A 27,457-nucleotide genomic window follows, 5' to 3' on the forward strand; every position below is an offset into this window, starting at 1 on the left:
AGAATAAATTTATGTACTGTTTGACCAGGATATCCACTTTGCAACACTTTCCAAGGTACCAGGACAGGATGTTCGTCCAAGCGCTGCCAGCCTCAGTCTCACCTTGTCCTCTGAGATCTCAGCGTTGGCCTCATCCAGAATGATCTCCATGATGCTGAGGACCTGCTCTGCTATGGACGCTCCTCCACTGTCCTTACTCTCCTGCTCAGCAACCAACGCCTACAGAGGAAGAAAAACAAATATATATATGGCCACACTCTGGTCAAAATTCAAAATTATATTTTGAATTGTGCATCTTGTATCTGCGTCACATCATGTCACAATGTTATACTACTTCCTCAGTATGAATGTACATAGATTTAACAACTGTATTGTGTGGTATAAATGAGTCTTCGCCTGCTTGGACAGACAGACAGGGCCTTAGACCGAGTGGCACAGCGTCACTACAGATCCTGGTTCGATTCCAGGCTGTATCACAACCGGCCGTGATTGGGAGTGCCATAGGGCGGCGCACAATTGGCCCAGCGTTGTCCGGGTTTAGGGTTTGGCCCGGGGGGGGGCCGTCATTGTAAATAAGAATGAGTTCTTAACCTGACTTGCCTGGTTAAATAAAGAAGGGTAATTTAGTCCTCACCAGGTTCAGTGTGCCCAGCATGACGTTGAGGGTGTTCATCTCTGGTTTGACCAGCTGTTGTCTGTTGATCTTCACCTTTACACAGTAACTGAACAGCTTCAGCAGCACCTGGGACGGGGACAGAGGAAGAGTGTTATTATATACTGTAAATGGGGAAACTCTGAAATATGTCTTAAAAAAAAAACCACTATCGTTGTGCTGACATGACTGAGGCTAATTGTTATGCAAATTTGTCAAATGTTTCCAAAAAAAAAACATCTGAAATCTAGTAAAAACTCTTGAAATAGCATTTCAAATAATCCCACAGCAATTGTAAATGTCAATGACTTGTTACAACCATTATTAAATAATAATGGTAGTAACTACAGTCATTGACCCCAATGTAAATGTTACATAATAATGGTAGTAACTACAGTCATTGACTACAATGTAAATGTTGCATAATAATGGTAGTAACTACAGTCATTGACTACAATGTAAATGTTACATAATAATGGTAGTAACTACAGTCATTGACCCCAATGTAAATGTTACATACTAATGGTAGTAACCACAGTGTAAATGTTGTGTTTCCTGAAACAATAACGAACTAGAAGCAATATATAATGTAGTATTGTGTTCCATGTCCTACTCACGGTGAGCAGGTGTCTTCCCTGTTTGAAATCCCTGATGCCAGACAGTCTGCTGAGCATACACTCCAGCCCCCCACACTGAGCCATCACTCCTGCCATCTTATACACCTCCTCCTCATCCTCCTCTTCATCTGTGGTAGAGTCCAGAGACTCAATGAACTCTTCAGTAGCGTCTCCAAGGAGACCCCTCATACGATAGATGATCCTCATGGGTTCTCCCTGACAGACAAAAACAAAACCAGGTTAACACTCTTCACAAACAATCCTAAAACAACCTCAAATCATTGTTTGAAAAATACAGTTGGAAAATAAAATTGTGAAGAGTTTGTCACCTCGTTGGTAGGGCACCACACCTTCTTGTAAACCTCGGCCACAGGCAGGTCCAAACTTATGATCTTATTGTTCACCAGAAGCTACAAATAGACAGGAGACGATTAGAAACTAGGTGGAGAACCATCTCCCATCTTCCTGTGTTTCACTCCAGGACAGCAATCCCCAAACAGCACAGCAAAACGTGACTATGTGCAAGAATAGACAGTGTTGTAGCTACAGGAGAAATCTATGGTTTCCTACCTCCATGCCACTGTCGTCCTCGAGCAGGGCCACCAAGTCACAGTCCTGACAGATCTTGTTCTTGATGTCCCTCATCAGGGGTCCGATACCTGGCTCGTTGCTGCTGTACGGATTACCAGGCATACGGCCCTGCAGGAAGTCCTCCTGCTGAGGATCCTTCTCCAGGGTAACAAAGAACTCTGTCACCTCGTTTTCCTCCTGGAGGGGGGAGGAAGAGCAGGAGGAGGAGTGGAGAAGGTAGAGGAGGAGGAAGAGATTCAGTTATGCCATGCAATGCATTCCTAGAAACACAAAAGGCTATCAATTCATCTTTCTGTGATTCCTTGCTTCCTATCTCCTCGCCTTCTTCTCAACCGTATTAGAGAAGGTCCAAGGTCCCTCCTCTCGTACCTCTCCAATGCGTTTTGAGAAGAAGGCGAGGAAAGAGGACGCAAGGAATCAAGGGAAGAGGAATTGAACCACAGACTTGAGCTATAGCAGGAACAGAGTAGAAGCCACTTACTGGGTAGATGATGCTGCAGAGTCTCTCAAAGATGAACACCGGTGTTCTGTAGTCATCCAGGTTGTATCTCTTGGCTGTCTCAATACACACGGCCATGAAGGCCTTGGTCTCAGACTCGGTCCCTGGAGAATGGAAAGAAAGCACTAGCTTTATACCTGTGGTCATGTCCTCCAGCATCATGTCCTCCTGGGTCTATATATTATCTAGCTTTATACCTGTGGTCATGTCCTCCTGCAGCATATCCTCCTGGGTCTATATATTAACTAGCTGTATACCTGTGGTCATGTCCTCCAGCATCATGTCCTCCTGGGTCTATACATTAACTAGCTGTATACCTGTGGTCATGTCCTCCAGCATCATGTCCTCCAGCATCATGTCCTCCAGCATCATGTCCTCCAGCATCATGTCCTCCTGGGTCTATATATAACTTGGTCTCCAGCATCATGTCCTCCTGGGTCTATCTTCTAGCTTTCCTGTTCTCCAGCATCATGTCCTCCAGCATCATGTCCTCCAGCATCATGTCCTCCAGCATCATGTCCTCCTGGGTCTATATATTAACTAGCTGTATACCTGTGGTCATGTCCTCCAGCATCATGTCCTCCTGGGTCTATACATTAACTAGCTGTATACCTGTGGTCATGTCCTCCAGCATCATGTCCTCCTGGGTCTATACATTAACCTGTTGGGGCTAGGGGGCAGCATTTGCACGTCTGGATAAAAAAAATGTACCCGATTTAATCTGGTTACTAATCCTACCCAGTAACTAGAATATGCATATACTTATTATATATGGATAGAAAACACTCTAAAGTTTCTAAAACTGTTTGAATGGTGTCTGTGAGTATAACAGAACTCATTTGGCAGGCAAAACCCTGAGACATTTTCTGACAGGAAGTGGATACCTGATGTGTTGTATTGACTTTAAACCTATCCCATTGAAAAACACAGGGGCTTAGGAATATTTTGGCACTTCCTATTGCTTCCACTAGATGTCACCAGCCTTTACAAAGTGTTTTGAGTCTTCTGGAGGGAGATCTGACCGAACAAGAGCCATGGAAGGATGATGTCCCATTAGACACCTGGCGCGCGAGTTCATGTTGGGTACCCTCGTTCCAATACGTTATAAAAGAGTATGCATTCGTCCACCTTGAATATTATTCATGTTCTGGTTAAAAAGGCCCTAATGATTTATGCTATACAACGTTTGACATGTTTGAACGAACGGAAATATATTTTTTCCCCTCGTTCATGACGAGAAGTCCGGCTGGCTTACATCATGTGCTAACGAGACGGAGATTTTTGGACATAAATGATGAGCTTTTTTGAACAAAACTACATTCGTTATGGACCTGTGATACCTGGAAGTGACATCTGATGAAGAGAATCAAAGGTAATGGATTATTTACATAGTATTTTCGATTTTAGATCTCCCCAACATGACGTCTAGTCTGTATCGCAACGCGTATTTTTCTGGGCGCAGTGCTCAGATTATTGCAAAGTGTGATTTCCCAGTAAGGTTATTTTTAAATCTGGCAAGTTGATTGCGTTCAAGAGATGTAAATCTATAATTCTTTAAATGACAATATAATATTTTACCAATGTTTTCTAATTTTAATTATTTAATTTGTGGTGTTGACTTGACTGCCGGTTATTGGAGGGAAACGATTTCCTCAACATCAATGCCATAGTAAAACGCTGTTTTTGGATATAAATATGAACTTGATAGAACTAAAAATGCATGCATTGTCTAACATAATGTCCTAGGAGTGTCATCTGATGGAGATTGTAAAAGGTTAGTGCATCATTTTAGCTGGTTTTATGGTTTTGGTGACCCTGTCTGACTTGACAAAACATTACACACAACTCTTGTAAATGTACTGTCCTAACATACTCTAAATTTATGCTTTCGCCGTAAAACCTTTTTGAAATTGTAAAACGTGGTTAGATTAAGGAGATGTTTATCTTTCAAATGGTGTAAAATAGTTGTATTTTAGAAAAATTTGAATTTTGACATTTATTTGGATTCAAATTTGCCGCTCTTGAAATGCACCTGCTGTTGATGGAGTGCACCACGGGTGGCACGCTAGCGTCCCACCTAGCCCCAAGAGGTTAACTAGCTGTATACCTGTGGTCATGTCCTCCAGCATCATGTCCTCCTGGGTCTATACATTAACTAGCTGTATACCTGTGGTCATGTCCTCCAGCATCTCCAGCAGCATGTCCTGGGTCTATACATTAACTAGCTGTATACCTGTGGTCATGTCCTCCAGCATCTCCAGCAGCATGTCCTGGGTCTATACATTAACTAGCTGTATACCTGTGGTCATGTCCTCCAGCATCTCCAGCAGCATGTCCTGGGTCTCGTCGATGAGCTTGGTCCTCTGCACCACTAGTTTCCTGAGACACAAGTAGCCGTTCAGCACCGTTCCAACCAGACGACTCTTAAAGTGGCGCTTGATGGACTCCACCTCCACAAAGGAAGACAGCAGGCCTGGAAGACACGCAGGGGGATAGGTACCATATGAGCATATCATCAAAACTTATCGTGTCTACATCATTCTAGCAAAACAAAAGTATCTGCATTAGATAAATATCTTGGTGAATCGACTAAAGCCAAGGTACACAACATGACCAAAAGTATGTGGACACCTGCTCTTCAAACATCTCATTCCAAAATCACGGACAATAATATGGAGTTGGTCTCTCCTCTGCTGCTATAACAGTCTCCACTCTTCTGGGAAGGCTTTCCACTAGATGTTGGAACATTGCTGCGGGGACTTGCTTCCATTCAGCCACACGAGCATTACTGATGTTGGACGATTAGGCCTGGCTCACAGTCGACATTCCAATTCATCCCAAAGGTGTTCGATGAGGTTGAGGTCAGGGCTCTGTGCAGGCCAGTAAGTGGCTTCTTCCACACCGATCTCAACAAATCATTTCTATATGGACCTCGCATTGTGCACAGGGGCATTGTCATGCTGAAATAGGAAAGGGCCTTCCCCAAACTGTTGCCACAAAGTTGGAAGCACAGAATCGTCTAGAATGTCATTGTATGCTGTAGCGTTAAAATGTCTCTTCACTGGAACTAAGGGGCCCGAACCATGAAAAACAACCCCAGACCATTATTCCTCCTCCACCAAACTTTATAGTTGGCACTATGCATTCAGGCAGGTAGCGTTCTCCGCCAAACCCAGATTCTTCCGTCGGACTGCCAGATGGTGAAGTGTGATTCATCACTCCAGAGAACGCGTTTCCACTGCTCCAGAGTCCAATGGCGGCGAGCTTTACACCACTCCAGCCGACGCTTGGCATTGCGCATGGTGATCTTAGGCTGTGTGCGGCTGCTCGGCCATGGAAACCCATTTCATGAAGCTCTCGACGAACAGTACTTGTGCTGAAGTTGCTTCCAGAGGCAGTTTGGAACTCGGTAGTGATTGTTGCAACGAAGGACAGAAGATTTTTTTACGCGCTTCAGCGGTCCTGTTCTGTGAGCTTGTGTGGCCTACCACTTCGTGGCTGAGCCGTTGTTGCTCCTGGACGTTTCAACTTCACAATAACAGCACTTACAGTAAACCGGGGCAGCTCTAGCAGGGCAGACATTTCAAGTCACATGCAGATGTTAATGCGAGTGTAGCGAAATGCTTGTTTGACGAACTGACTTGTTGGAAAGGTGGCATCCTATGACGGTGCCACGTTGAAATTCACTGAGCTCTTCAGTAAGGCCTTTCTACTGCCAATGTTTGTCTATGTGCTCAATTCTATACACTTGGTCACCAACGGGTGGGGCTGAAATAGTTTGAAGGGGTGTCCACATACTGCTGTATGTATAGTGTAAGTGGAAAATCACGTTGATGTTTTATTTGAGTCAACTATCCCTATAAGACCAGTTCATGCAAGCGCCTTGGTTTAGGTGAATGAAACACGTTACATACCAGTCAAGCTCTTGAGGGCATATCCCTGCTGCAGGTCTGTGCTGAGAGTGGCCTCTTCCAGAGCCAACAGGTTGGCTATTTCCTTGGTGATCAGGTTACCGATGTAGGGCAGGACTCCTCGGGCGGCCAGGTACACCTTCCATTGAGGAGGCTTGATGAGCTTCTGGTACAGAGCAAGATACTCTGCTGCACATTCCCCCGCGATGCTCAACTCATCCAGGTAACTGAGGGACAGACAAACACTGATGCTCAACTCATCCAGGTAACTGAGGGCGAGACAAACACTGATGCTCAACTCATCCAGGTAACTGAGGGCGAGACAAACACTGATGCTCAACTCATCCAGGTAACTGAGGGACAGACAAACACGCGTTAGAAAAGCTGTTTGACATAAGCCGGAATATTATCCCAATATTCAAAGCAAGCACAACAAAACAAGGTATTGATGGCAATATTTCACTGCAGATTGCACCTGGTCCAGCTACTAACAATAATACCCAGTGTTAAGCATCCAACTTAACTGATACTAACTCGCTCACATAGAGGACCAATCCTTAGATCCCTTCCCATCGTGTCAATTTGAAACGTGGAAAAACATCTTTTTAAAAACAGTGCTACCTTTCCCAACCCAAAAGACGGCCTCTTACCTGGTAAGCAGGTCCAGCACCTGCTGCTTGCGGCTGGGGATGGAGGTGAGAGCCTCAACGATGGTGCAGGCTGCCTGCCGCGCTGCCTGGGTGGCTGGGGTGAACAGCACCTGAGAGACAGAGGAGATTACAGGGAAAAAATTATAGCATGGAAGTGAAAAAAATGCTATTAAAAAAAATTTAAAAAGTGAGATGAGTCCATGCACCATCCCATCTGTTGTCTAGTCCAAGCTACACATGAACCTCAGTCCCATGTTGTCTCATGGAAAGGTACAGAGTATCGTTTAAATCATTCTGGAGGCCGGGTGCCAAAACTTTTCATTACATTTCAAATGTAAAAGCTGAATGGTGTGGTGCTGCCTGGAGAAGTGGGTATACTCTAATCCCAAACGTTTCGCCCGGCCAAGGAAAAGAACCCTCGTGTGAAATTCTATGACAAACAGTGACATACACTTTGAACGACCTAAAATGATCAATCCCATATTGGTCTTCTACAGCCAAGCTGTATGGTACCAGTTGGCTAATAGTAGGTCTACTGTTGAAATAGATAAATGAGGCTGGCAACGGAGTCCTAAATCCACAGGTTTCACATTATTTTCTTCTCCAGGTTTCACTTTTTTGTTGTTGTTGTTGACAAAAAACAACATTGGAGGTTTTAAATCCACAACAATGCTTACACCACATCCAGAGACAACAAAAAACTAAGAAATTCTTATTTTTGAGTGCAGTTACCCTTTAATTCAACTGCACAGGTACCTAGCACTGTTGTTGGAGTTTGCAAAACAAAATGGCCACTGGGGATTGACGCAAAGAATCATGATATAATTTTGCCAGGTAGGCTACTTTGTAGCTACTTAACATTTTATAGAGAAGGTTTTCGGAAAAGCCTTTCCATCGACCTGTAGACGGTTCGGCCTGTTATTAACGTCGATATATTTTTCCTGTTACTTAAATGTTTGAAACCTAGACGTTTTACTTCATGAGGCATGTCTTACCTTGCTTCAAAAGTAGCCTATAGCTAAAAATCCTACCATAGAAAACGTGGAGGCCCTTATTTTAGAAAGACCTCATCTGTCCTGTCCTACTGGTTTTTAAATCAACCCCCCCCAATTGTCTAGCTGCCAGACATTATTTTGGTCATATAGCAATCAACGATAGTTGTTGCATCTTTAGATCTCCCTCGGTCTAAATTTGTAACAAATATTTCCATCTCTGTCCATGAAACTGCTCGCATTTTAGAACTGGGTTTTCCCGCACATCTCATTTTGGAACATTTGCGCGTAGACCTACCGGCCGTTTGCTGTGCTTAAAACGTGAAGAAATAGTCAAATCAACATTAAGGTAAACATTTTGACCTCCACTACACAAGTTTGATACACAACGTGGGGATTAAGTACTGTACACAATGCCCACATAAAAATAGTGAGTATACTGTGTATACCTGTCGATACACTCCACCACTGATGTGTATGTACCATACCAAACAGTACCAGTAACGAAGTGTCCCGAACCTAAACGTTGAACATGAATATGTACTGCTATAAGAGCAGCGGAGTGTCCCGAACCTAAACGCTGAACATGAATATATACTGCTATAAGAGCAGCGGAGTGTCCCGAACCTAAACATGAATATATACTGCTATAAGAGCAGCGGAGTGTCCCGAACCTAAACGTTGAACATGAATATGTACTGCTATAAGAGCAGCGGAGTGTCCCGAACCTAAACGTTGAACATGAATATGTACTGCTATAAGAGCAGCGGAGTGTCCCGAACCTAAACGTTGAACATGAATATGTACTGCTATAAGAGCAGCGGAGTGTCCCGAACCTAAACGTTGAACATGAATATATACTGCTATAAGAGCAGCGGAGTGTCCCGAACCTAAACGTTGAACATGAATATGTACTGCTATAAGAGCAGTGGAGTGTCCTTACCTGTCTGAGCCAATTGTTGTGTCCCAGTTTGAGGAGCCTGGGGAACAGACCCTCGGAGCGTGACCTCATGAACTGTTTCCACTTCCACACATACTTCTCCATCAGGTAACGTCTCCGCACCTCAGCCTTGTTCTGGGGTTTAGACGCCGTCTCCTGGCCTGGTGGACAAGTGTTATGGCATTGTTGAAAGGGATAGTTTGAATACCGTTTCCAAAAAATCCCAATGACATGTATTAATAAAATAAAAGGTTTAAGGAAATACAGACAGGCGCCACATTACTACAAGACAAAACAGCCCAATAAAGCAGGATGATCTCGCTTGCAAATAATAAATTATTATTATTTTAAAGCTTGAAAAGGTAGTGTTATGGGATTAGTGTGGTGTGTGACGAATCCAATACTTTAACGTGTATGTGGTACACATCACATTATTGTGGGAGCACCTCTAAGAGTGAGAATTAAGCTGCTTGAGAAGGTTTGAATCCTAAGCAACTTGCCTACACACAGTCGAAGTACAATACTAACATAGCTACTGTAGTAGGTCAAAGCTGTGTGATGGAAAACCTTGGTAGAGCATGGGGTGGAGTAGGCATTGTGGTGATCCTGTGAATTTCCTTTCTTTTTCAGCTTGACGCAAATCCCTACTTCTCAATTAAAACATGTTTTTTTTTTTTTTTACACTGGAAGGTGTTTATACAAAATTCTAAATCACAACACTTCCACATACAAAAGGTCTTTTCAAAATGTAATTTGAGCTTCAAATTATGTTTAAAAAAAAAGTCTTACAGTCTTACGTTGGCTAACGTTACCTAGTTAACTGGCTAGCATAGCAACCAAGGACGTTCGCTAGCTTATTTGTGCGTATTTGTTTGTGCTACTGGACGTTAAGCTAGCTAGCTAAGCAAAATATCTATTTGCAATTTTTTTTGATTACCTCAGCTTGAATAGCACCATATAGCTAGCAACAGTTATCTACAGTAGCCTAGGTTTATTCACAATACACGTCTTATGACTGGCGGCCTGGTGGAAGCAGCGGTGTTGTTGCCGAGCAACCGACCTGGTGTTAGAACACATGTTAGCGTTGTCAGAAATGCTACAATAAGGTAGCACATCGTTGGTTCTTAGACAGAAATGAGAGCGATAAATTAATCAATTTAATCAAAACGAGTCCGAAGGTTACAAGTCTAATGATCACTTCATGGATGCTGTAGTCTTGATCTTATCCGACGTCTAGAGATATTGAGCTAGATCGGGGCAAATGCTAACGACCCTGTTAAAATCCGGATGTGTGGTTCTGGTAACAGCCATGACGAGAGGTGGGGAGTGTGCTGTGTACCCGCCAATCAAGTTCATCTGCGACATTTCATCGACACTGGTGTCATAGTGGCTTTAGATATGATTGTAGGGAGATTTTAAATTTAAAAACATTGAGCTTCAAATCAATCCCTGCTATAGTCGGGCAGACCGACCGATTTTCAAAAAAATAAATCAAATCACATCTACTCACATCTTGCTGGAAGGCACTTTTTCCAGGCTTCATAAGATGCTTTGGGGTCCTTCTTGAGCCAGAGCTGGGCCTGAGCATGGATCTCATTGCAGTAGGGCTTCACTGTCGTCAGAGACTCCACAGCAGAATCCTGGAAAACACAGAAACACCACATTTCCTGAAATTGACTGATCTACAAAATCAAAAATCACCTAAAATCTCTCATTATAATTTGTAGTCCTTTTACAAAAATCACAGACTGCAATGTAGTCTCTCTCAAAAGTCGCCCAAGCCGTTGCGAGGCAAGTATGACTGACTGACTAGTGCTATGTGGTGTAGTACTGTACCTTGTTCTTCTTGGAGGTGGGGGCAGGAGGCTTGATGAGTTTCTGTAGGATCCTTAGACACATCAGAGTAATGTTCTCCACTACTACAGGGGTCTTGATGTTCACGGCCATCAGGAACAGACTCAGGGCTACAGACACCGAGAGAGATGACGGATTATTAAATGACATCATTAAAAAAGGGGAAAATAAGGGGATGAGAGAAGATGAGGTAAAAAAAAAAACTCACCACATCGCAGTCGTAGCTCCCAGCAGCCCCCCTCCTTGGAGATGGAGTCAGTGAGCAGTAGCATCTCATACTGCAGACTGGAGACCAGGTCAGGATTGGCCCAGTGGCCCTTCAGAGCAGCTGACACCTTGTGAATGATCAGGTCATTCATTTGCTGAGTGGCCTCTGGCTGGTCTCTGAACAAGGAGATGCGGAGACAGATGAGAATGGGTTAACTTACTGTATGTGGATGTGTAATGGAATGCCTAGGCTTCAGCTCAGAGGGCTAACACAGGTCTTATAGCACACAGACTACCCAGATTTTAATACCCGTTTGGGCTCATGTACACTTGTGAGCTACGTGCATGTTTGGTTAGCTCTTCCAAGCTAACGCACAGGCATTAGCTCAGCAGGCTAACACTGTCTATGAGAACACAAACAACTACAGTACCTGGTGAGCAGGCAGACCAGTTGTCTGACCTCCTCTCTCATGGCAGCGGTGCCTCTTCTCAGGTTGTACTCAAACAGCTCTCTGATGAGCCCCTGGAGCCCCAGGATCTGCCGGAGGGCTGGGTTGGTAGCCAGGGCCCTCAGGAGGATAATACAATGACCTGTCACAGCTGAGGCACAGCCATAACACTTGTTGGAGGAGGTGTGTCCGCAGCCTAGATAGATAGATTGATCTTTGTTATTAGTCTACCCAAAAGAAGGGAAAAAAAAACAACATGTTCTCAAATAGTGGAAGTTACTTTAGATAAAAGCGTCTGCTACATGGCAAATGGGTCCCAAATGGGAAATTGGTTTGCAGCAGTTGTAGAAAGAGACAGTGTGCATCCCCCCCCCCACCCTTTCCTCGATTATAGCCCACTACTTTTAACCAAGGCTCGTGCACTATAGGTGACAGGGTAGCATTTGGGATGCAGTCCTGGGATCACAACAAACAGCACAACAAGTGACGGTAAATACATAACACCAAATAGCTTCTATATAGAAATCCCAATGAAAGGGCATAACCAAGTCAGGTAAAAGTAGTCTGTGTGTGTGTGTGTGTGTATAAAGTGCAGTACCTAACACAGACAGGGCTCTGTACTGGCTGGCTGTGAAGGTAGGCTGATGGGAGCTGGAGCGGGAAGACTTGGTGGCAGCTTCACGCTGCTGCAGGTCGTACTCAAGGAGTTCTTTACGGGATGCAAGGACTTTCTGGAGGAGGTGGAGGAGGAAATGTGGATAATGACTCTCTAAAACTCATACAACATACTTGAACGTAGGACCTGCTGTTTGAATAGCTGTGAAGCTCCATAGAAATAGAATCATTAAAAAAAGGAGGTATCCTCATTCAAGTCAATTTTACCGTGATGAGTGAACTGACAGCCATATTGAGGCGTACCTATATAACCAGGAAGTAAACTAGTAAGTACAGGATTCAATTTGTGCTCATGACGTCGTCCGTCCCCCGGGTCTCTCACCTGTATGATCTTGGAGAGCTCATCGAAGGACGTCTTACAGTCTCCGCTGTACTCCTGAGCCAGCTGCTGGATGTGTCTGTTCACATTGGCCGAGGACGCTCCAAGCCCCGCCCCTGCTCCAGAATCATCCTATTAGGGGCATGACAACAGCATCGAAACGTCAGATACTAGTTCAACACTTCCAGTAAAACAGACAAATTCTTCATGATGTTTTATTTAAATCCCGAATAAATCCAGAATAAATCCAGAATAAATCCTATGGAATGATGCCGTACAGCTGCTAGGGTATTCTGAAGGGTTAAACTTGAAATGGTTGGGATATTTTGGTCGTTTTACCTACTCAAGTGAAATGCTAAAGTACTAAAATAAAAAATACTAAAATCAAAATGTGAATCTGTGGAGGTGCGAATCAGATGAAGTATCTGACCTGTGGTTTCTCAGGCGCCGCCTCGTTGACCTTTGACAGCAGACTCTCCAGCTGGGGTCTGTGTCCCATTAGCTGGTGGTACACGCGGTCAGCCTTGTCCAGCAGCGTGTTGATGTTGGTCACGGCCTAAAACAGAACAACAAACAGCAGGCAGGCTTTGGTATCGTTTACAACAAGAGGGGCGGGACCGGGACGACCAGAGGGGTGTGACCGGGACGACCAGAGGGGCGTGACCGGGACGACCAGAGGGGCGGGACCGGGACGACAAGAGGGGCGTGCCGGGACGACAAGAGGGGCGGGACGACAAGAGGGGCGGGACGACAAGAGGGGCGTGACAACCAGAGGGGCGTGACAACCAGAGGGGCGTGACAACCAGAGGGGCGTGACAACCAGAGGGGCGTGACAACCAGAGGGGCGTGACAACCAGAGGGGCGTGACAACCAGAGGGCTGTGACCGGGTCGACAAGAGGGGCGGGACGACAAGAGGGGCGGGACGACAAGAGGGGCGGGACGACAAGAGGGGCGGGACAACAAGAGGGGCGGGACGACAAGAGGGGCGTGACAACCAGAGGGGCGGGACAACCAGAGGGGCGTGACAACCAGAGGGGCGTGACAACCAGAGGGGCGTGACAACCAGAGGGGCGTGACAACCAGAGGGGCGTGACAACCAGAGGGGCGTGACAACCAGAGGGGCGTGACCGGGACAACCAGAGGGGCGTGACCGGGACAACCAGAGGGGCGTGACCGGGACAACCAGAGGGGCGTGACCGGGACAACCAGAGGGGCGTGACCGGGACAACCAGAGGGGCGTGACCGGGACAACCAGAGGGGCGTGACCGGGACAACCAGAGGGGCGTGACCGGGACAGAGAGAATGTGGAATGGGTTTTTTAACTGTGTGTCCGGTTGGGTTCGTGTTTATAGCTAACCTCTGCCATGCATCACTGAGAACTAGTTTGAGAAAGTCACATAAAAAAACAAAATGTGTTCACCTTCTTCCTGTCCTCCTCTGTCTCTATTGGGTCCACAGCACAGCAGGGCTTGGTGTACAACATGAAGTCAAAGCGGGCGTATTTACAGAACCCACACGCGTTACACAGGAACGGATCCTTCTCATCATAATTAATGGACCTGGAGGAGGAGGAGGAGGAGGAGGAAGAACCACATTCAGTCAGCATCAGTAACCAAAAACACCAAACTACACCAAAAACTAAGTGTCCAACTAAGACGAAGTGTGTAGCCGATAGGAATAATCAGGAAGAACATTTCAATGATTTGGTTATTCAGATCTGTCCCTATTCAAGTAAACCATAATATAACAAATTCAATATTTCAGGCATCAAGTCTACTGGTTAACCACCTGCACTTATGGCACTGGTAAACGTTTTCTCCACAGTTGCCACAGACGCCAGGGTTGGCGGGCACGGAGGCAGAGCAGCGCGGGCACTGGAGCGTCTCGCTGGAGGCCTGGTAGTTCTCGTAGAAGTCGGAGAACTCGATCATGAGGTTGGACGCCACGATAGGCAGCGGCAGGTCGATTTTGACCTCCGTCTGACCTGGAGTCAGTTGGACCTTCTTGGCCTTGTGCCAACGGGCAGGTCTGGGTAGAAGCAGATAGAGGTTACATTTATATATGAAGACAAAATATTTTTACAAAGACTTGACGCTGTAGATCCATTTAGACTGATTCCATTCATACAGAATTATGACAGAACTGGGTCTGGAACGGTTCATTGATAAAGCTCTCTCTGTTTCCAGTATACAGTTGGCGGTCTGTATTGTTCATTCGTATCTCATTGAATGGAATACAATCTGGTGAAAAAATCTAATATATTGATTATCAACTATTGATACTGTACCATAATCGTTGTTGAAGCCAGATATTTAAGTACATTTAAATAAGAACAACAGATTAGCCGGGTCCCAGATATATTTGTTCCGTCTTGCCAACTCCTTACGGTCATACAAAACAGTTGAAAAGAACTGGGACCAGTTCTGCGTTCATGGTATAAACTCACTTGTTCTTGAGTTCTACGATGGCCTGAACAGTCCTGTTGTTGTAGTAGAGGCTGATGGTCCGGACCATCTTGGTCCTCTTCAGGTCTCCTATCTTGACCGTCACCTTACTGATGGTGTGACTACTGATCAGCTTGACCACTTGCTGGGTAGTAGTGTATCTAGTGTCCACCTTGATGGACGACAGCTTGATGTTCTGAGGAGACAGAGAGACAGAAGACAGAATAAGTATTGGATACATACAGAGACAGAAGACAGAATGAGTATTGGATACATACAGAGAGAGAGAGAGAAGACAGAATGAGTATTGGATACATACAGAGACAGAGAGAGAAGACAGAATGAGTATTGGATACATACAGAGAGAGAGAGAGAAGACAGAATGAGTATTGGATACATACAGAGAGAGAGAGAGAAGACAGAATGAGTATTGGATACATACAGAGAGAGAGAGAGAGAAGACAGAATGAGTATTGGATACATACAGAGAGAGAGAGAGAGAAGACAGAATGAGTATTGGATACATACAGAGAGAGAGAGAGAAGACAGAATGAGTATTGGATACATACAGAGAGAGAGAGAGAAGACAGAATGAGTATTGGATACATACAGAGAGAGAGAGAGAAGACAGAATGAGTATTGGATACATACAGAGAGAGAGAGAGAGAGAGAAGACAGAATGAGTATTGGATACATACAGAGAGAGAGAGAGAAGACAGAATGAGTATTGGATACATACAGAGAGAGAGAGAGAAGACAGAATGAGTATTGGATACATACAGAGAGAGAGAGAGAAGACAGAATGAGTATTGGATACATACAGAGAGAGAGAGAGAAGACAGAATGAGTATTGGATACATACAGAGAGAGAGAGAGAAGACAGAATGAGTATTGGATACATACAGAGAGAGAGAGAGAAGACAGAATGAGTATTGGATACATACAGAGAGAGAGAGAGAAGACAGAATGAGTATTGGATACATACAGAGAGAGAGAGAGAAGACAGAATGAGTATTGGATACATACAGAGAGAGAGAGAGAGAGAAGACAGAATGAGTATTGGATACATACAGAGAGAGAGAGAGAGAAGACAGAATGAGTATTGGATACATACAGAGACAGAGAGAGAAGACAGAATGAGTATTGGATACATACAGAGAGAGAGAGAGAAGACAGAATGAGTATTGGATACATACAGAGAGAGAGAGAGAAGACAGAATGAGTATTGGATACATACAGAGAGAGAGAGAGAGAAGACAGAATGAGTATTGGATACATACAGAGAGAGAGAGAGAGAAGACAGAATGAGTATTGGATACATACAGAGAGAGAGAGAGAGAAGACAGAATGAGTATTGGATACATACAGAGAGAGAGAGAGAAGACAGAATGAGTATTGGATACATACAGAGAGAGAGAGAGAGAGAAGACAGAATGAGTATTGGATACATACAGAGAGAGAGAGAGAAGACAGAATGAGTATTGGATACATAGAAAATGGGAAAGATGTCTTCCCTACCAAATGGAATTAACACAACGTTGAGTGGATTCAATACACTTCAGCCAGGAGTGTGTGTTTGATCCCTCCCTCTCATGTATTTATTAGTAATGAATTGGTGCTACCCTGAGTTACCCTCCCCAAACATTACTTACACCAGTCCATCCTTCTTATATCCACGAGGGGAACTACGCAAGTGCACACTTTGTGGGAAGAGTGGAGAATTGGGAAGCAGCGTTAGACTGTACTTACAGAGAAGGGCACTTCAGGATTGTTGCACACCAGACAGGGATCGCTCTCCAGGTAGAAACCATCAAACTCCACCAGACCTGACAGGGTACTACAACACAGACAGAGATAGTATTTAAACCAGACCTGACAGGGTACTACAACACAGACAGAGATAGTATTTAAACCAGACCTGACAGGGTACTACAACACAGACAGAGTTAGTATTTAAACCAGACCTGACAGGGTACTACAACACAGACAGAGATAGTATTTAAACCAGACCTGACAGGGTACTACAACACAGACAGAGTTAGTATTTAAACCAGACCTGACAGGGTACTACAACACAGACAGAGATAGTATTTAAACCAGACCTGACAGGGTACTACAACACAGACAGAGTTAGTATTTAAACCAGACCTGACAGGGTACTACAACACAGACAGAGTTAGTATTTAAACCAGACCTGACAGGGTACTACAACACAGAGAGAGTTAGTATTTAAACCAGACCTGACAGGGTACTACAACACAGACAGAGTTAGTATTTAAACCAGACCTGACAGGGTACTACAACACAGACAGAGATAGTATTTAAACCAGACCTGACAGGGTACTACAACACAGACAGAGATAGTATTTAAACCAGACCTGACAGGGTACTACAACACAGACAGACAAGGTTAGTACTTCAATAAGAAACAAAACATGGAGACACACAGCTGTGGAAGCTAGTTTGATATATTTAATTGAACCATTATATAAAAACAGGTTAGTCTTGAGATAAAACCTATTTTGTAAGGGAAACCTATAGTTAAATATACTGCAGCGGTAGTCTCCACTAGTAAGGTGAATGGAGGCTACAGCTACATCAGGGTTAATGATGATGATGATAGTTTGGTCTGTATTCAGCCGTACCTGTAGATGTTAGAGTTGGGGTGGGTGGTTAGGATGTGGTTCTGGGTCCTCAGGATCTCCACAGCTTTCTGGGAATACTCCTTTAACTTCTTCTCAGTCTGAGGGGTCTTCAGGGAGAAGTATCCGAGCAGGTCTACAAACTGAGCGGCCTTGCGTCCGTAGGCGGGCAGCTCTGGCCAGATGGCCCAGGTCAGGTCCAACAGCAGATCCTGCTGAGACTTACTGGAGTTCCTACAGAGGGAGAGAAATATGGTTTAGCTTTGAGGCAGGTATTGACAATTTGTAGATGGTGTAAGATATTGTAGTCCTGCAACAGTCTTTTCTGACCAACCAAGCATGAAAAACATACTTCAGGAAACTGGCAGAAAATCATTGTGTGTAGGAAGCTCTAGGTTCGGGCCTGCACACTGGACGAAGTAGGGCCCCGCACACTGAACGAAGTCGGGCCCCGCACACTGAACGAAGTAGGGCCCCGCACACTGAACGAAGTAGGAGCTGCACACTTAACTGTTACAACAAATACCTTTTACAAGGTTAATGTGTGTGTACTAGTGCTGAGTGATTAGTGCTTTTCTAGGTCGGGTTTGGTTTCAGTTCGACTATAAAAAAATAAATATGTTTTGATTATTTAAAAATGTAAAATATTTTCCCCCCTTTTTAATGGAAATTCCACAGCCAAAAATAGTGAACATTGAATTGCCAAAACATTGAAAATATTCTATAGTCTCTGTCAGGTCCACATATGGTCGACATCAATAGAAGAAATTACACCACTATTTCAGTTGTGTATATTACTTAGTTTGTATCCGATGGCTTTAGAATTTTCCATTTCTTAAAGTCAACATCTTAACATCAGCAGCCAGCGTTATCTCTGTACTCCTCATACTGCTCTGTCTTTAGCCATTCTATTTAGCTAGGCTAGCTGCACAGCTGTCTGACTAAATCATTTGACTAGTACTTCCAAAGTAGATAAGGCATACCTTCACGAACTCTCTCTATTCTCTCTCTCTCTCTCACGTCGTTGTGTACTTTCCTCTTTCATGCGGTCTATGTGCATCTATCCTAACTCAGCAGGCGTAAAAGTCTATCCATCTCTGCCTGAGCAGGGGGGAAAAACTGGTGCTATGGATTATGGTCATTGCAGTTAATTACCAGATTTCTGCACTGAACTAGGTTAAATATTTGCTTAATGAAAACTACAACTCCCTTCAGCTCAGCGTCCCATATAGTTTGAGTTGATTTCGCTCGTGAATGATTTGATTTCTCTCTAGAGAAACAGCGAGTTGGCTTCACCAAGAAACCAAACTAAATGTAAGTTATTGAACTGACAATTAGTTGTTTAATAACCCCCAAATAATAATACAAAATGGCGGTTAATCGCACTAGTGTGTACTACTGTACCTTTATGTAGTGTGAATACATACCTGTAGATATGCAGTGCGAGACAGTGGGCTTGCCAGCGCACGGCGGAGGAGTTGGACTCGAGCAGGAAGCAGCGGAGGAACTGGATGAGAGTCTCTTTGTCGGCAAACTTGTTGAGCTGAGAGACCAGAGCAGTACACAGCTGGTCCTCCTGGCTACCCACACCCTCACCTGGAGAAGAAGACAACAACATATTAGAGAAAGACTTAGAGCACAAACACAGACACAAAACAAACACTTCAGACTACAGTACCAAGTATCTCTCAAAACACAAACACTTCAGACTACAGTAGCAAGTATCTCTCAAAACACAAACACTTCAGACTACAGTAGCAAGTATCTCTCAAAACACAAACACTTCAGACTACAGTACCAAGTTTCTCTCAAAACACAAACACTTCAGACTACAGTAGCAAGTATGTTTCTCAAACTTACAACAAATGAAAGGGTTAAGGATTAAAAAAACACATTTTAACTCAATAATTTTCTAACAATCAAAAGACATTAAAACAATCAACACATTTCCAATGATACACAGCCATAATAGTTTTTTTTTAAGTAACCAAGGTTAGAATATGATTAACTCTGCTGTCTCTCCTCACCTTCTTTGTCCTTCTCCTTGTCCTCCTTCTTGCTCTTCTTGCTTGAGGACTTGCTCTGAGAGGACTGAGTCCCAGTGGCCCCAGACCCTCCTCCTGAGGAAGAGGAGGAGGAAGAGGAGGCCAGGACCTTGCTGCCACACAGAGCACAGGATAGCAGCTGGAGGAGCACCGGAGACACTCCCTCATCTACCAGGAAGCTGACCTGTAGTAGAAAGTACAGTATGGCTGGAGAGAGAGAGGGGGAGTGGGGGAGAGGGAGGGAAAGGGGGAGAGTTAAAAAGACAAACTAACTAATCCATGCTACTTGAGAGGCATAAAGGCTACCCGGGTTACTACTTGAGAGGCATAAAGGCTACCCGGGTTACTACTTGAGACGTGAAAAGTCTACCCGGGTTACTACTTGAGAGGGGAAAAGGCTACCCGGGTTACTACTTGAGACGTGAAAAGTCTACCCGGGTTACTACTTGAGACGTGAAAAGTCTACCCGGGTTACTACTTGAGAGGCATAAAGTCTACCCGGGTTACTACTTGAGAGGCATAAAGGCTACCCGGGTTACCACTTGAGAGGGGAAAAGGCTACCCGGGTTACTACTTGAGACGTGAAAAGGCTACCCGGGTTACTACTTGAGAGGGGAAAAGGCTACCCGGGTTACCACTTGAGAGGCATAAAGGCTACCCGGGTTACTACTTGAGAGGCATAAAGGCTACCCGGGTTACTACTTGAGAGGGGAAAAAAGGCTACCCGGGTTACTACTTGAGAGGGGAAAAGGCTACCCGGGTTACTACTTGAGAGGCAAAAAGTCTACCCGGGTTACTACTTGAGAGGCGAAAAGGCTACCCGGGTTACTACTTGAGAGGGGAAAAGGCTACCCGGGTTACCACTTGAGAGGGAAAAAGGCTACCCGGGTTACTACTTGAGAGGGGGAAAAGGCTACCCGGGTTACTACTTGAGAGGGGAAAAGGCTACCCGGGTTACTACTTGAGAGGGGAAAAGGCTACCCGGGTTACCACTTGAGAGGGGAAAAGGCTACCCGGGTTACTACTTGAGAGGGGAAAAGGCTACCCGGGTTACTACTTGAGAGGCATAAAGGCTACCCGGGTTACTACTTGAGAGGGGAAAAGGCTACCCGGGTTACTACTTGAGAGGGGAAAAGGCTACCCGGGTTACTACTTGAGAGGGGAAAGGCTACCCGGGTTACTACTTGAGAGGCGAAAAGGCTACCCGGGTTACTACTTGAGAGGGGAAAAGGCTACCCGGGTTACTACTTGAGAGGGGAAAAGTCTACCCGGGTTACTACTTGAGAGGGGAAAAGGCTACCCGGGTTACTACTTGAGAGGGATAAAGGCTACCCGGGTTACTACTTGAGAGGGGAAAAGGCTACCCGGGTTACTACTTGAGAGGCATAAAGGCTACCCGGGTTACTACTTGAGAGGGGAAAAGGCTACCCGGGTTACCACTTGAGACGGGAAAAGGCTACCCGGGTTACTACTTGAGAGGCATAAAGGCGAAAAAAGAGCAAGAGGGAAGAGCCATGAACTTACAGTCATCCTTCATACAGAACTTCTGCCAGTTGATGGTTCTCTGGGTGGCTATCTCAGCACAGGCCTTCAGGTGCTCCATCTATTGACAAAAACAGAGAAATTCAAGTACAAGTCGCAAAGATATATATATATTATTTTTAAAGATGTAAGACTGAGGCATTCGGGATTAATCCCCAAAAAACATTTCCCCCCCCAGAACCGAGATGTAGACACTCACCAGACTAATGAGCGTGTCGTACTGCAGGGCGGAGCCGGAGGTTGCCGTGACGACGCCGGCGCGGAGGAAGATGCCCTGTTCCTCCAGGAGTTTCTTGATGCCGCGGACGTGAGAGTCCAGCGTGTGCAGGTCCCGGAGCTGACGGTACTTCTCCTTAGAACCACAGATGAACAGGAGCAGCTTCCTGACCTGGCGTCTCACGAAGGGCGTCTGCTGAATCATCAGGTACTACACAGGCAACCATAGATGGTAGAAGGGGTGTTAGTGTGTGTGTGTGAGCGTGTGTGTGAGCGTGCTAGTGGGAAACAGAGAGCGATTGAGAGAGAGAGAGAAAAAAAAAAATAGTGTGATCATGTACCTCAGACAGGAAGTAGAACCAGGAGTGGTCGAAGACGGGAGGCGGGATGCGGGGGTTGGTGTCAGCGATCTTCTTGATCTGATAGGGTAATCTCAGAACCATCTCAGTCAGCAGCTGGGAGTAGGCCTCAAACACATCAGCAGCATGACCCTGAGAAAGAGATCGAGACGAGACAGGCGAGACAGGAGAGAGCGAGAGGAGAGCGAGAGAGACAGAGAGAGCGAGAGAGCGAGAAAGCGAGAGAGCGAGAGCGAGAGAGCGAGAGAGCGAGAGCGAGAGAGAGGAGACAGGAGAGACAGAGACAGAGACAGGAGAGAGAGAGAGAGACAGGAGAGAAGGAGAGAGACAGAGACAGAGAGAGACAGAGACAGAGAGAGAGAGAGCGCGAGAGAGAGCGAGAGAGAGAGAGGAGACAGGAGAGAGACAGAGACAGGAGAGACAGAGAGACAGGAGAGAGAGAGAGACAGAGACAGGAGAGAGAGAGAGAGACAGGAGAGAGAGAGAGAGACAGAGAGAAGGAGAGAGACAGAGAGAAGGAGAGAGAGAGAGAGAGACAGAGAGAGAGAGAGAGAGAGAGAGAGAGAGAGGAGAGAGACAGAGACAGGAGAGAGAGACAGAGACAGGAGAGAGACAGAGACAGGAGAGAGAGAGACAGAGACAGGAGAGAGAGACAGAGACAGGAGAGAGAGAGACAGAGACAGGAGAGAGAGAGACAGACAGAGAGAGAGAACATACATGAAGTAAATAGACACACAGAAACAGTGTCTACCAATCACCTTGCATCCCAAATATCTACTCATTATGTGATCAAGATGATCCATTCAGCACCATTGTTGCTCCAACTGATCCCCTCAGCATGCTGAAACAAAGTCTGTGCAAAACCAGTCCGAGGGCTGCACTCAACAACATTACGTTTCCTCTTACCTTGACGTACTGCCTCAGGAAGAAAGGGCTCATGTCCGGAGGAGAGGAGGAGGTGTGAGGTTTGAGGAGCTGGGAGGCTGCCACAGACTCCTCCTCTTCCTGCTGGCTCTTCCAGAAGTCCAGCAGAGACTTGAGGACGTGGAGACAGTAGTCTATCGCCCCCTGACTGAGCAGAGCTGTGGCCGTGGCGTTGGAGATCAGAGAGGACGACTGGAGAAGGGGATGTGATCAGGAAAACTTAGAACAGATCAACATAAAATTCCATAGGAGGCCATTTTGAAAAGGTAGAAAAGTCTCTCGTTTTCTGTCTGTAAAACCCTAACGATGGCATCACGCTGAAATGTGTCACTTAAAGGAGCAATATGCAGAAATCACTCCATTTCCTGGTTGCTACAATTGTAACAGTTCACCTAATTTCTGTTTATGTGACACAACAAGCAAGTATAGTGTAGAGAATCATTGTACCATCTAAACCGCTGTGAAATATATTTTCAGCTGTTTGAAGTTGGTGTTCAAAACCGGAAGTAAAAAGACGCAAAATCAAAACTGAAATCTGCAATTGTTAACTTTTTGGGTGACCCGACCGAATTCACATGGAAATGTGTGTTATAAAATCGGTAATTCTCATCGAAAGCAAGTCTAAGAAGCGGTAGATGTGTTCTATGTGCGCTAATTCTATGCTTTCCATTTTTGCGTCTTTTACTTTCACTTTTGTACACCAGCTTCAAAACACAATATGTTTTGGTTATGGAAAATATATTTCACAGCAGGTTTAGATGGTACAATGATTCTCTACACTATACTTGCTTGTTGTGTCACAAACTGAAATTAGGTGAACTGTTACAATTGTAGCAACCAGGAAATGGAGTGATTTCTGCACAGTGCATCTTTAAGAGGGGAAGCATAGAAATAGCACAGATCTCTACCACTTAAGGCTTTCAATGAGAATGACAGATCTATAACTCACATTTCTATGTGAATTTGGTCATATTGCAGCTTTAATAAAAACATTTTTTTAAATCTACTTCATTGTCCTCTATGAGTGACTGAATATAATTCTCTCTTCTGGTCAATACAGAAAATCATGATGTTTTTATTTTTATTTTTGGTAAATATTGGAGGAGAGGAAAGCCCGTACCTCAGAGGAAGACTTGGATCCAGACTTGGTTCTGGACATGAACACAGAGAGCAATCTCATGATGACCAGATGGACCTCGTTGATGGGGCTGCGCTCGTTCTTCTTGGACACGTCCTGAAGGCGAAACAAAACAAAACAACAACAAACCGGGGGTGAGAGAACGGACACACACCAAGGCTGTTTCTAACGGATGTTCCGGTGACCGTATTACCGCCACACTGGCGGTCACAAGTCATGACCCGCAGTCAAATTACAGGTGACCGTTTAGTCACGGTAACTAGGCATCTCCAAGCTCTGATGCTGCTGCTGGTCATTAGTAACCTACCAAACTTGCTAACTGCCTGGTACTCAGCACTCTATTGTCCCTCTAATCACTCTGACATCGATGTAAATGTAACCGAAAACACTTCATGAGAACCCAGGAGCTCATGTTGCGCAACATTTCTATAGGCTATGCAATTGTGTGAGAAAACAGAGTGATGGCCTCTGTTAAAAAGAGGAGGATCCCATCAGCTTTCTATAGGCGAGGCCTACTATATTTATTTCTCAACTCTCCTAATATTAAGCACATTGCTTATATTTACAACAGGAGTATATCCTACCTGGCTGGCCTGAAAATAAACCACGGGGAAAAGCGTCCTCCATTCACTATTTAAGTGACTAGACGTTACTCGCCCGTCAATTCCTTTCTTCTGCATCCGTGTTGACCCATTTCCTCTCAAAGCTCCAATGTGCTTTGAGAGGAATCGAGGAAACGAGGACGGAGCAAAGATTTGACGGCGTCAACACACACGCGGTAGGTACCTTCTTGTGCATGCCCAGCTCGGTGATGAGTAGAGCCAGCAGGTCGTCCAGGGCTCCCTTGTCCTTGTCATCTTCTCCATCCAGGTCAGAGGTCAGCATCAGGACCACCTGCATTACATTGACATTTCAGTCATTTAGCAGAATGCTCTATATCCTGAAAGACTGAGGGTAGGTTCCAAATGGCACCCTATTCCCTATGTAGTGCACTACTTTAGACCAGAGCCCTATTCCCTATATAGTGCAGTACTTTAGACCAGAGCCCTATTCCCTATATAGTGCACTACTTTAGACCAGAGCCCTATTCCCTATATAGTGCACTACTTTAGACCAGAGCCCTATTCCCTACATAGTGCACTACTTTTGACCAGGGTGCCATTTGCGACAGCCTCCCAATCAGTACATTCAACTAAAGTAAAAAAAATAATAATAAATGAATATCACGATTGTTCCAAATCCTCCCAAACAGTCGGTATCTGCAAAATCATTGGCAGTAAAAAAAAAAAGACAAGTTTGAGTGGATGAAAGGCCAGTACAACAGTAACGGGCTAGTACCTGCATGTAAGGAATAGCGTGGACTCCTCCTACACTGTCCAGCTGGGGCAGGTGCTGTAGGAGTCGCTCCAGCAGCATCAGACGGACCATGTGGAGTCTAGGACAGATACAAGAAGAACGTCAGAAAACAAAGCAATCCAAACAATTCTACACTGTTGCCATAGAGACAACAGGCGTGGTTAGATATCCACTACCAGTCTAAAGTTTGGACACACCTACTCATTCAAGGGTTTTTCTTTATTTTGACTTTTTTCCTACGTTGTAGAATAATAGTGAAGACATTAAAACTATGAAATAACACACATGGAATCATGTAGTAACCAAAAAAAAAATTCTAAATATATTTTATGACATTCTCCAAAGTAGCCACCCTTTGTCTTGATGACATCTTTGCACACTCTTGGCATTCTCTCAACCAGCTTCATGAGGTAGTCACCTGGAATGCATTTCAATTAACAGGTGTGTCTTGTTAAAAGTTAAGGAGGAAAGAAATTCCACAAATTAATGTGTTTGAGCCAATCAGTTGTGTTGTGACAAGGTAGTGGTGGTATACAGAAGATTGCCCTATTTGGTAAAAAACCAAGTCCATATTATGACAAGAACAGCTCAAATAAGCAAAGAGAAACGACAGTCCATTATTTTTTGACATGAATGTCAGTCAATCTGGAAAATTTCAAGAACTTTTAAAGTTTCTTCAAGTGCAGTCCAAAAACCATCAAGCTCTATGATGAAACTGGCTCTCATGAGGACCGCCACAGGAAAGGAAGACCCAGAGTTACCTCTGCTGCAGAGGATAAGTTCATTAGAGTTACCAGCCTCAGAAATTGCAGCCCAAATAAATGCTTCACAGGGTTCAAGTAACAGACATATCTCAACATCAACTGTTCAGAGGAGACTGTGTGAATCAGGCCTTCATGGTCGAATTGCTGCAAAGAAACCACTACTAAAGGACACCACTAAGAAGAAGAGACTTGCTTGGGCCAAGAAACACGAGCAATGGACATTAGACCTCTCCCTCAACGTGATCAAGACAAAGGAGATGATTGTGGACTACAGGAAAAAGAGGACCAATCACGCCCCCATTCTCATCGACGGGGCTGCAGTGAAGCAGGTTGAGAGCTTCAAGTTCCTTGGTGTCCACATCACCAAACTATCGTGGTCCATACACACCAAGACAGTTGTGAAGAGGGGACGACAAAACCTATTCCCCCTCAGACTGAATATATTTGGCAAAATCCTCAAAAAGGTTCTACAGCTGCACCATCGAGAACATCCTTACTGGTTGCATCACTTCCTTGTATGACAACTGCTCGGCCTCCGACCGCAAGGCACTACAGAGGGTAGTGCGAACGGCCCAGTACATCACTGGGGTCAAGCTTCCTGCCATCCAGGACCTCTACACCAGGCGGTGTCAGAGGAAGGTCCTAAAAATGGTCAAAGACTCCAGCCACCCCCAGTCATAGACTGTTCTCTCTGCTACCCCACGGCAAGCGGTACCAGAGTTCCAAGTCAAGGTCCAAGAGGCTTCTAAACAGCTTCTACCCACAAGCCATAAGACTCCTGCCTGAACACCTAATCAAATGGCTACCCAGAATATTTGCATTACCCCCCTCTTTTACACCGCTGCTACTGTCTGTTGTTATCATCTATACATAGTCATTTTAATAACTCTACCTACATGTACATATTACCTCAACTAACCGGTGCCCCCCCACATTGACTCTGTACCGGTACCCCCCCCTGTATATAGTCTCACTATTGTTATTTTACTGCTGCTCTTTAATTACTTGTTACTTTTATTTCTTATTCTTATCCGTATTTTCTTTAACTGCACTGTTGGTTAGGGGCTCGTAAGGAAGCATTTCACTGTAAGGTCTACTACACCCGTTGTATTCAGCATTTCACTGTAAGGTCTACACCTGTTGTATTCGGTGCATGTGACTAATACAATTTGATTTGAAATCTGTCCTTCGGTCTAATGAGCCCAACTTTGAGATTTTTGGTTCTAACCTCCGTGTCTTTGTGAGACGCAGGTCAACGGATGATCTCTGCATGTGTGGTTCCCACCGTGAAGCATGGAGGAGGAGGTGTGATGGTTGTTTGCAGGTGACACTGTCAGTGATTTATTTAGATTTCAAGGCACACTTAACCAGCATGGCTACCACTGCATTCTGCAGCAATACGCCATCCCATCTGGTTTGGGCTTAGGGGGACAATCATTTGTTTCTCAACAGGACAATGACCCAACACACATCCAGGCTGTGTAAGGGCTATTTGACCAAGAAGGAGAGTGACGGAGTGCTGCGTCAGATGACCTGGCCTCCACAATCCCCTGACCTCAACCCAATTTGAGATGGTTTGGGATGAGTTGGACTGCAGAGGGAAGGAAATGCAGTCAACAAGTGCTCAGCATATGTGGGAACTCCTTCAAGACTGTTGGAAAAGCATTCCA

The 27,457-nt window shown here is 44.9% G+C and overlaps 1 protein-coding gene across 12 annotated transcripts in view; it reads right to left on the reverse strand.

Moving 5' to 3' along the window:
* ubr4 (ubiquitin protein ligase E3 component n-recognin 4) overlaps nt 1–27,457 on the reverse strand; it is a 142,896-nt gene that overhangs the window by 20,405 nt on the left and 95,034 nt on the right. For 11 of the 12 annotated variants that reach the window (XR_006759367.1, XM_045696474.1, XM_045696483.1 and 8 more), the window contains 31 exons: nt 25,006–25,102; nt 24,454–24,561; nt 23,650–23,763; nt 22,512–22,721; nt 21,588–21,737; nt 21,230–21,457; nt 21,013–21,091; nt 19,471–19,695; nt 18,871–19,039; nt 17,447–17,677; nt 16,551–16,638; nt 14,804–14,997; nt 14,146–14,385; nt 13,778–13,916; nt 12,787–12,912; nt 12,360–12,488; nt 11,961–12,093; nt 11,345–11,558; nt 10,915–11,090; nt 10,689–10,816; nt 10,363–10,492; nt 8,856–9,013; nt 6,921–7,030; nt 6,274–6,497; nt 4,659–4,832; nt 2,342–2,463; nt 1,840–2,037; nt 1,599–1,679; nt 1,270–1,485; nt 635–742; nt 103–219 (listed from right to left, as the gene is read on the reverse strand). Coding sequence is in view for 11 of the 12 variants with exons in the window: in XM_045696474.1 (XP_045552430.1) it covers nt 103–219; nt 635–742; nt 1,270–1,485; nt 1,599–1,679; nt 1,840–2,037; nt 2,342–2,463; nt 4,659–4,832; nt 6,274–6,497; nt 6,921–7,030; nt 8,856–9,013; nt 10,363–10,492; nt 10,689–10,816; nt 10,915–11,090; nt 11,345–11,558; nt 11,961–12,093; nt 12,360–12,488; nt 12,787–12,912; nt 13,778–13,916; nt 14,146–14,385; nt 14,804–14,997; nt 16,551–16,638; nt 17,447–17,677; nt 18,871–19,039; nt 19,471–19,695; nt 21,013–21,091; nt 21,230–21,457; nt 21,588–21,737; nt 22,512–22,721; nt 23,650–23,763; nt 24,454–24,561; nt 25,006–25,102 (4,816 nt within the window). In the remaining variant the exon portion in view is untranslated. Of the gene's footprint in view, nt 1–102; nt 220–634; nt 743–1,269; nt 1,486–1,598; nt 1,680–1,839; nt 2,038–2,341; nt 2,464–2,496; nt 2,510–4,658; nt 4,833–6,273; nt 6,498–6,920; nt 7,031–8,855; nt 9,014–10,362; nt 10,493–10,688; nt 10,817–10,914; nt 11,091–11,344; nt 11,559–11,960; nt 12,094–12,359; nt 12,489–12,786; nt 12,913–13,777; nt 13,917–14,145; nt 14,386–14,803; nt 14,998–16,550; nt 16,639–17,446; nt 17,678–18,870; nt 19,040–19,470; nt 19,696–21,012; nt 21,092–21,229; nt 21,458–21,587; nt 21,738–22,511; nt 22,722–23,649; nt 23,764–24,453; nt 24,562–25,005; nt 25,103–27,457 lie in introns of all 12 variants that reach the window. The other variant, XM_045696473.1, reaches the window with a different exon arrangement.

The sequence above is a fragment of the Salmo salar genome, chromosome ssa15 (assembly GCF_905237065.1).
Source record: "Salmo salar chromosome ssa15, Ssal_v3.1, whole genome shotgun sequence".
Lineage (NCBI taxonomy): Eukaryota > Metazoa > Chordata > Actinopteri > Salmoniformes > Salmonidae > Salmo > Salmo salar.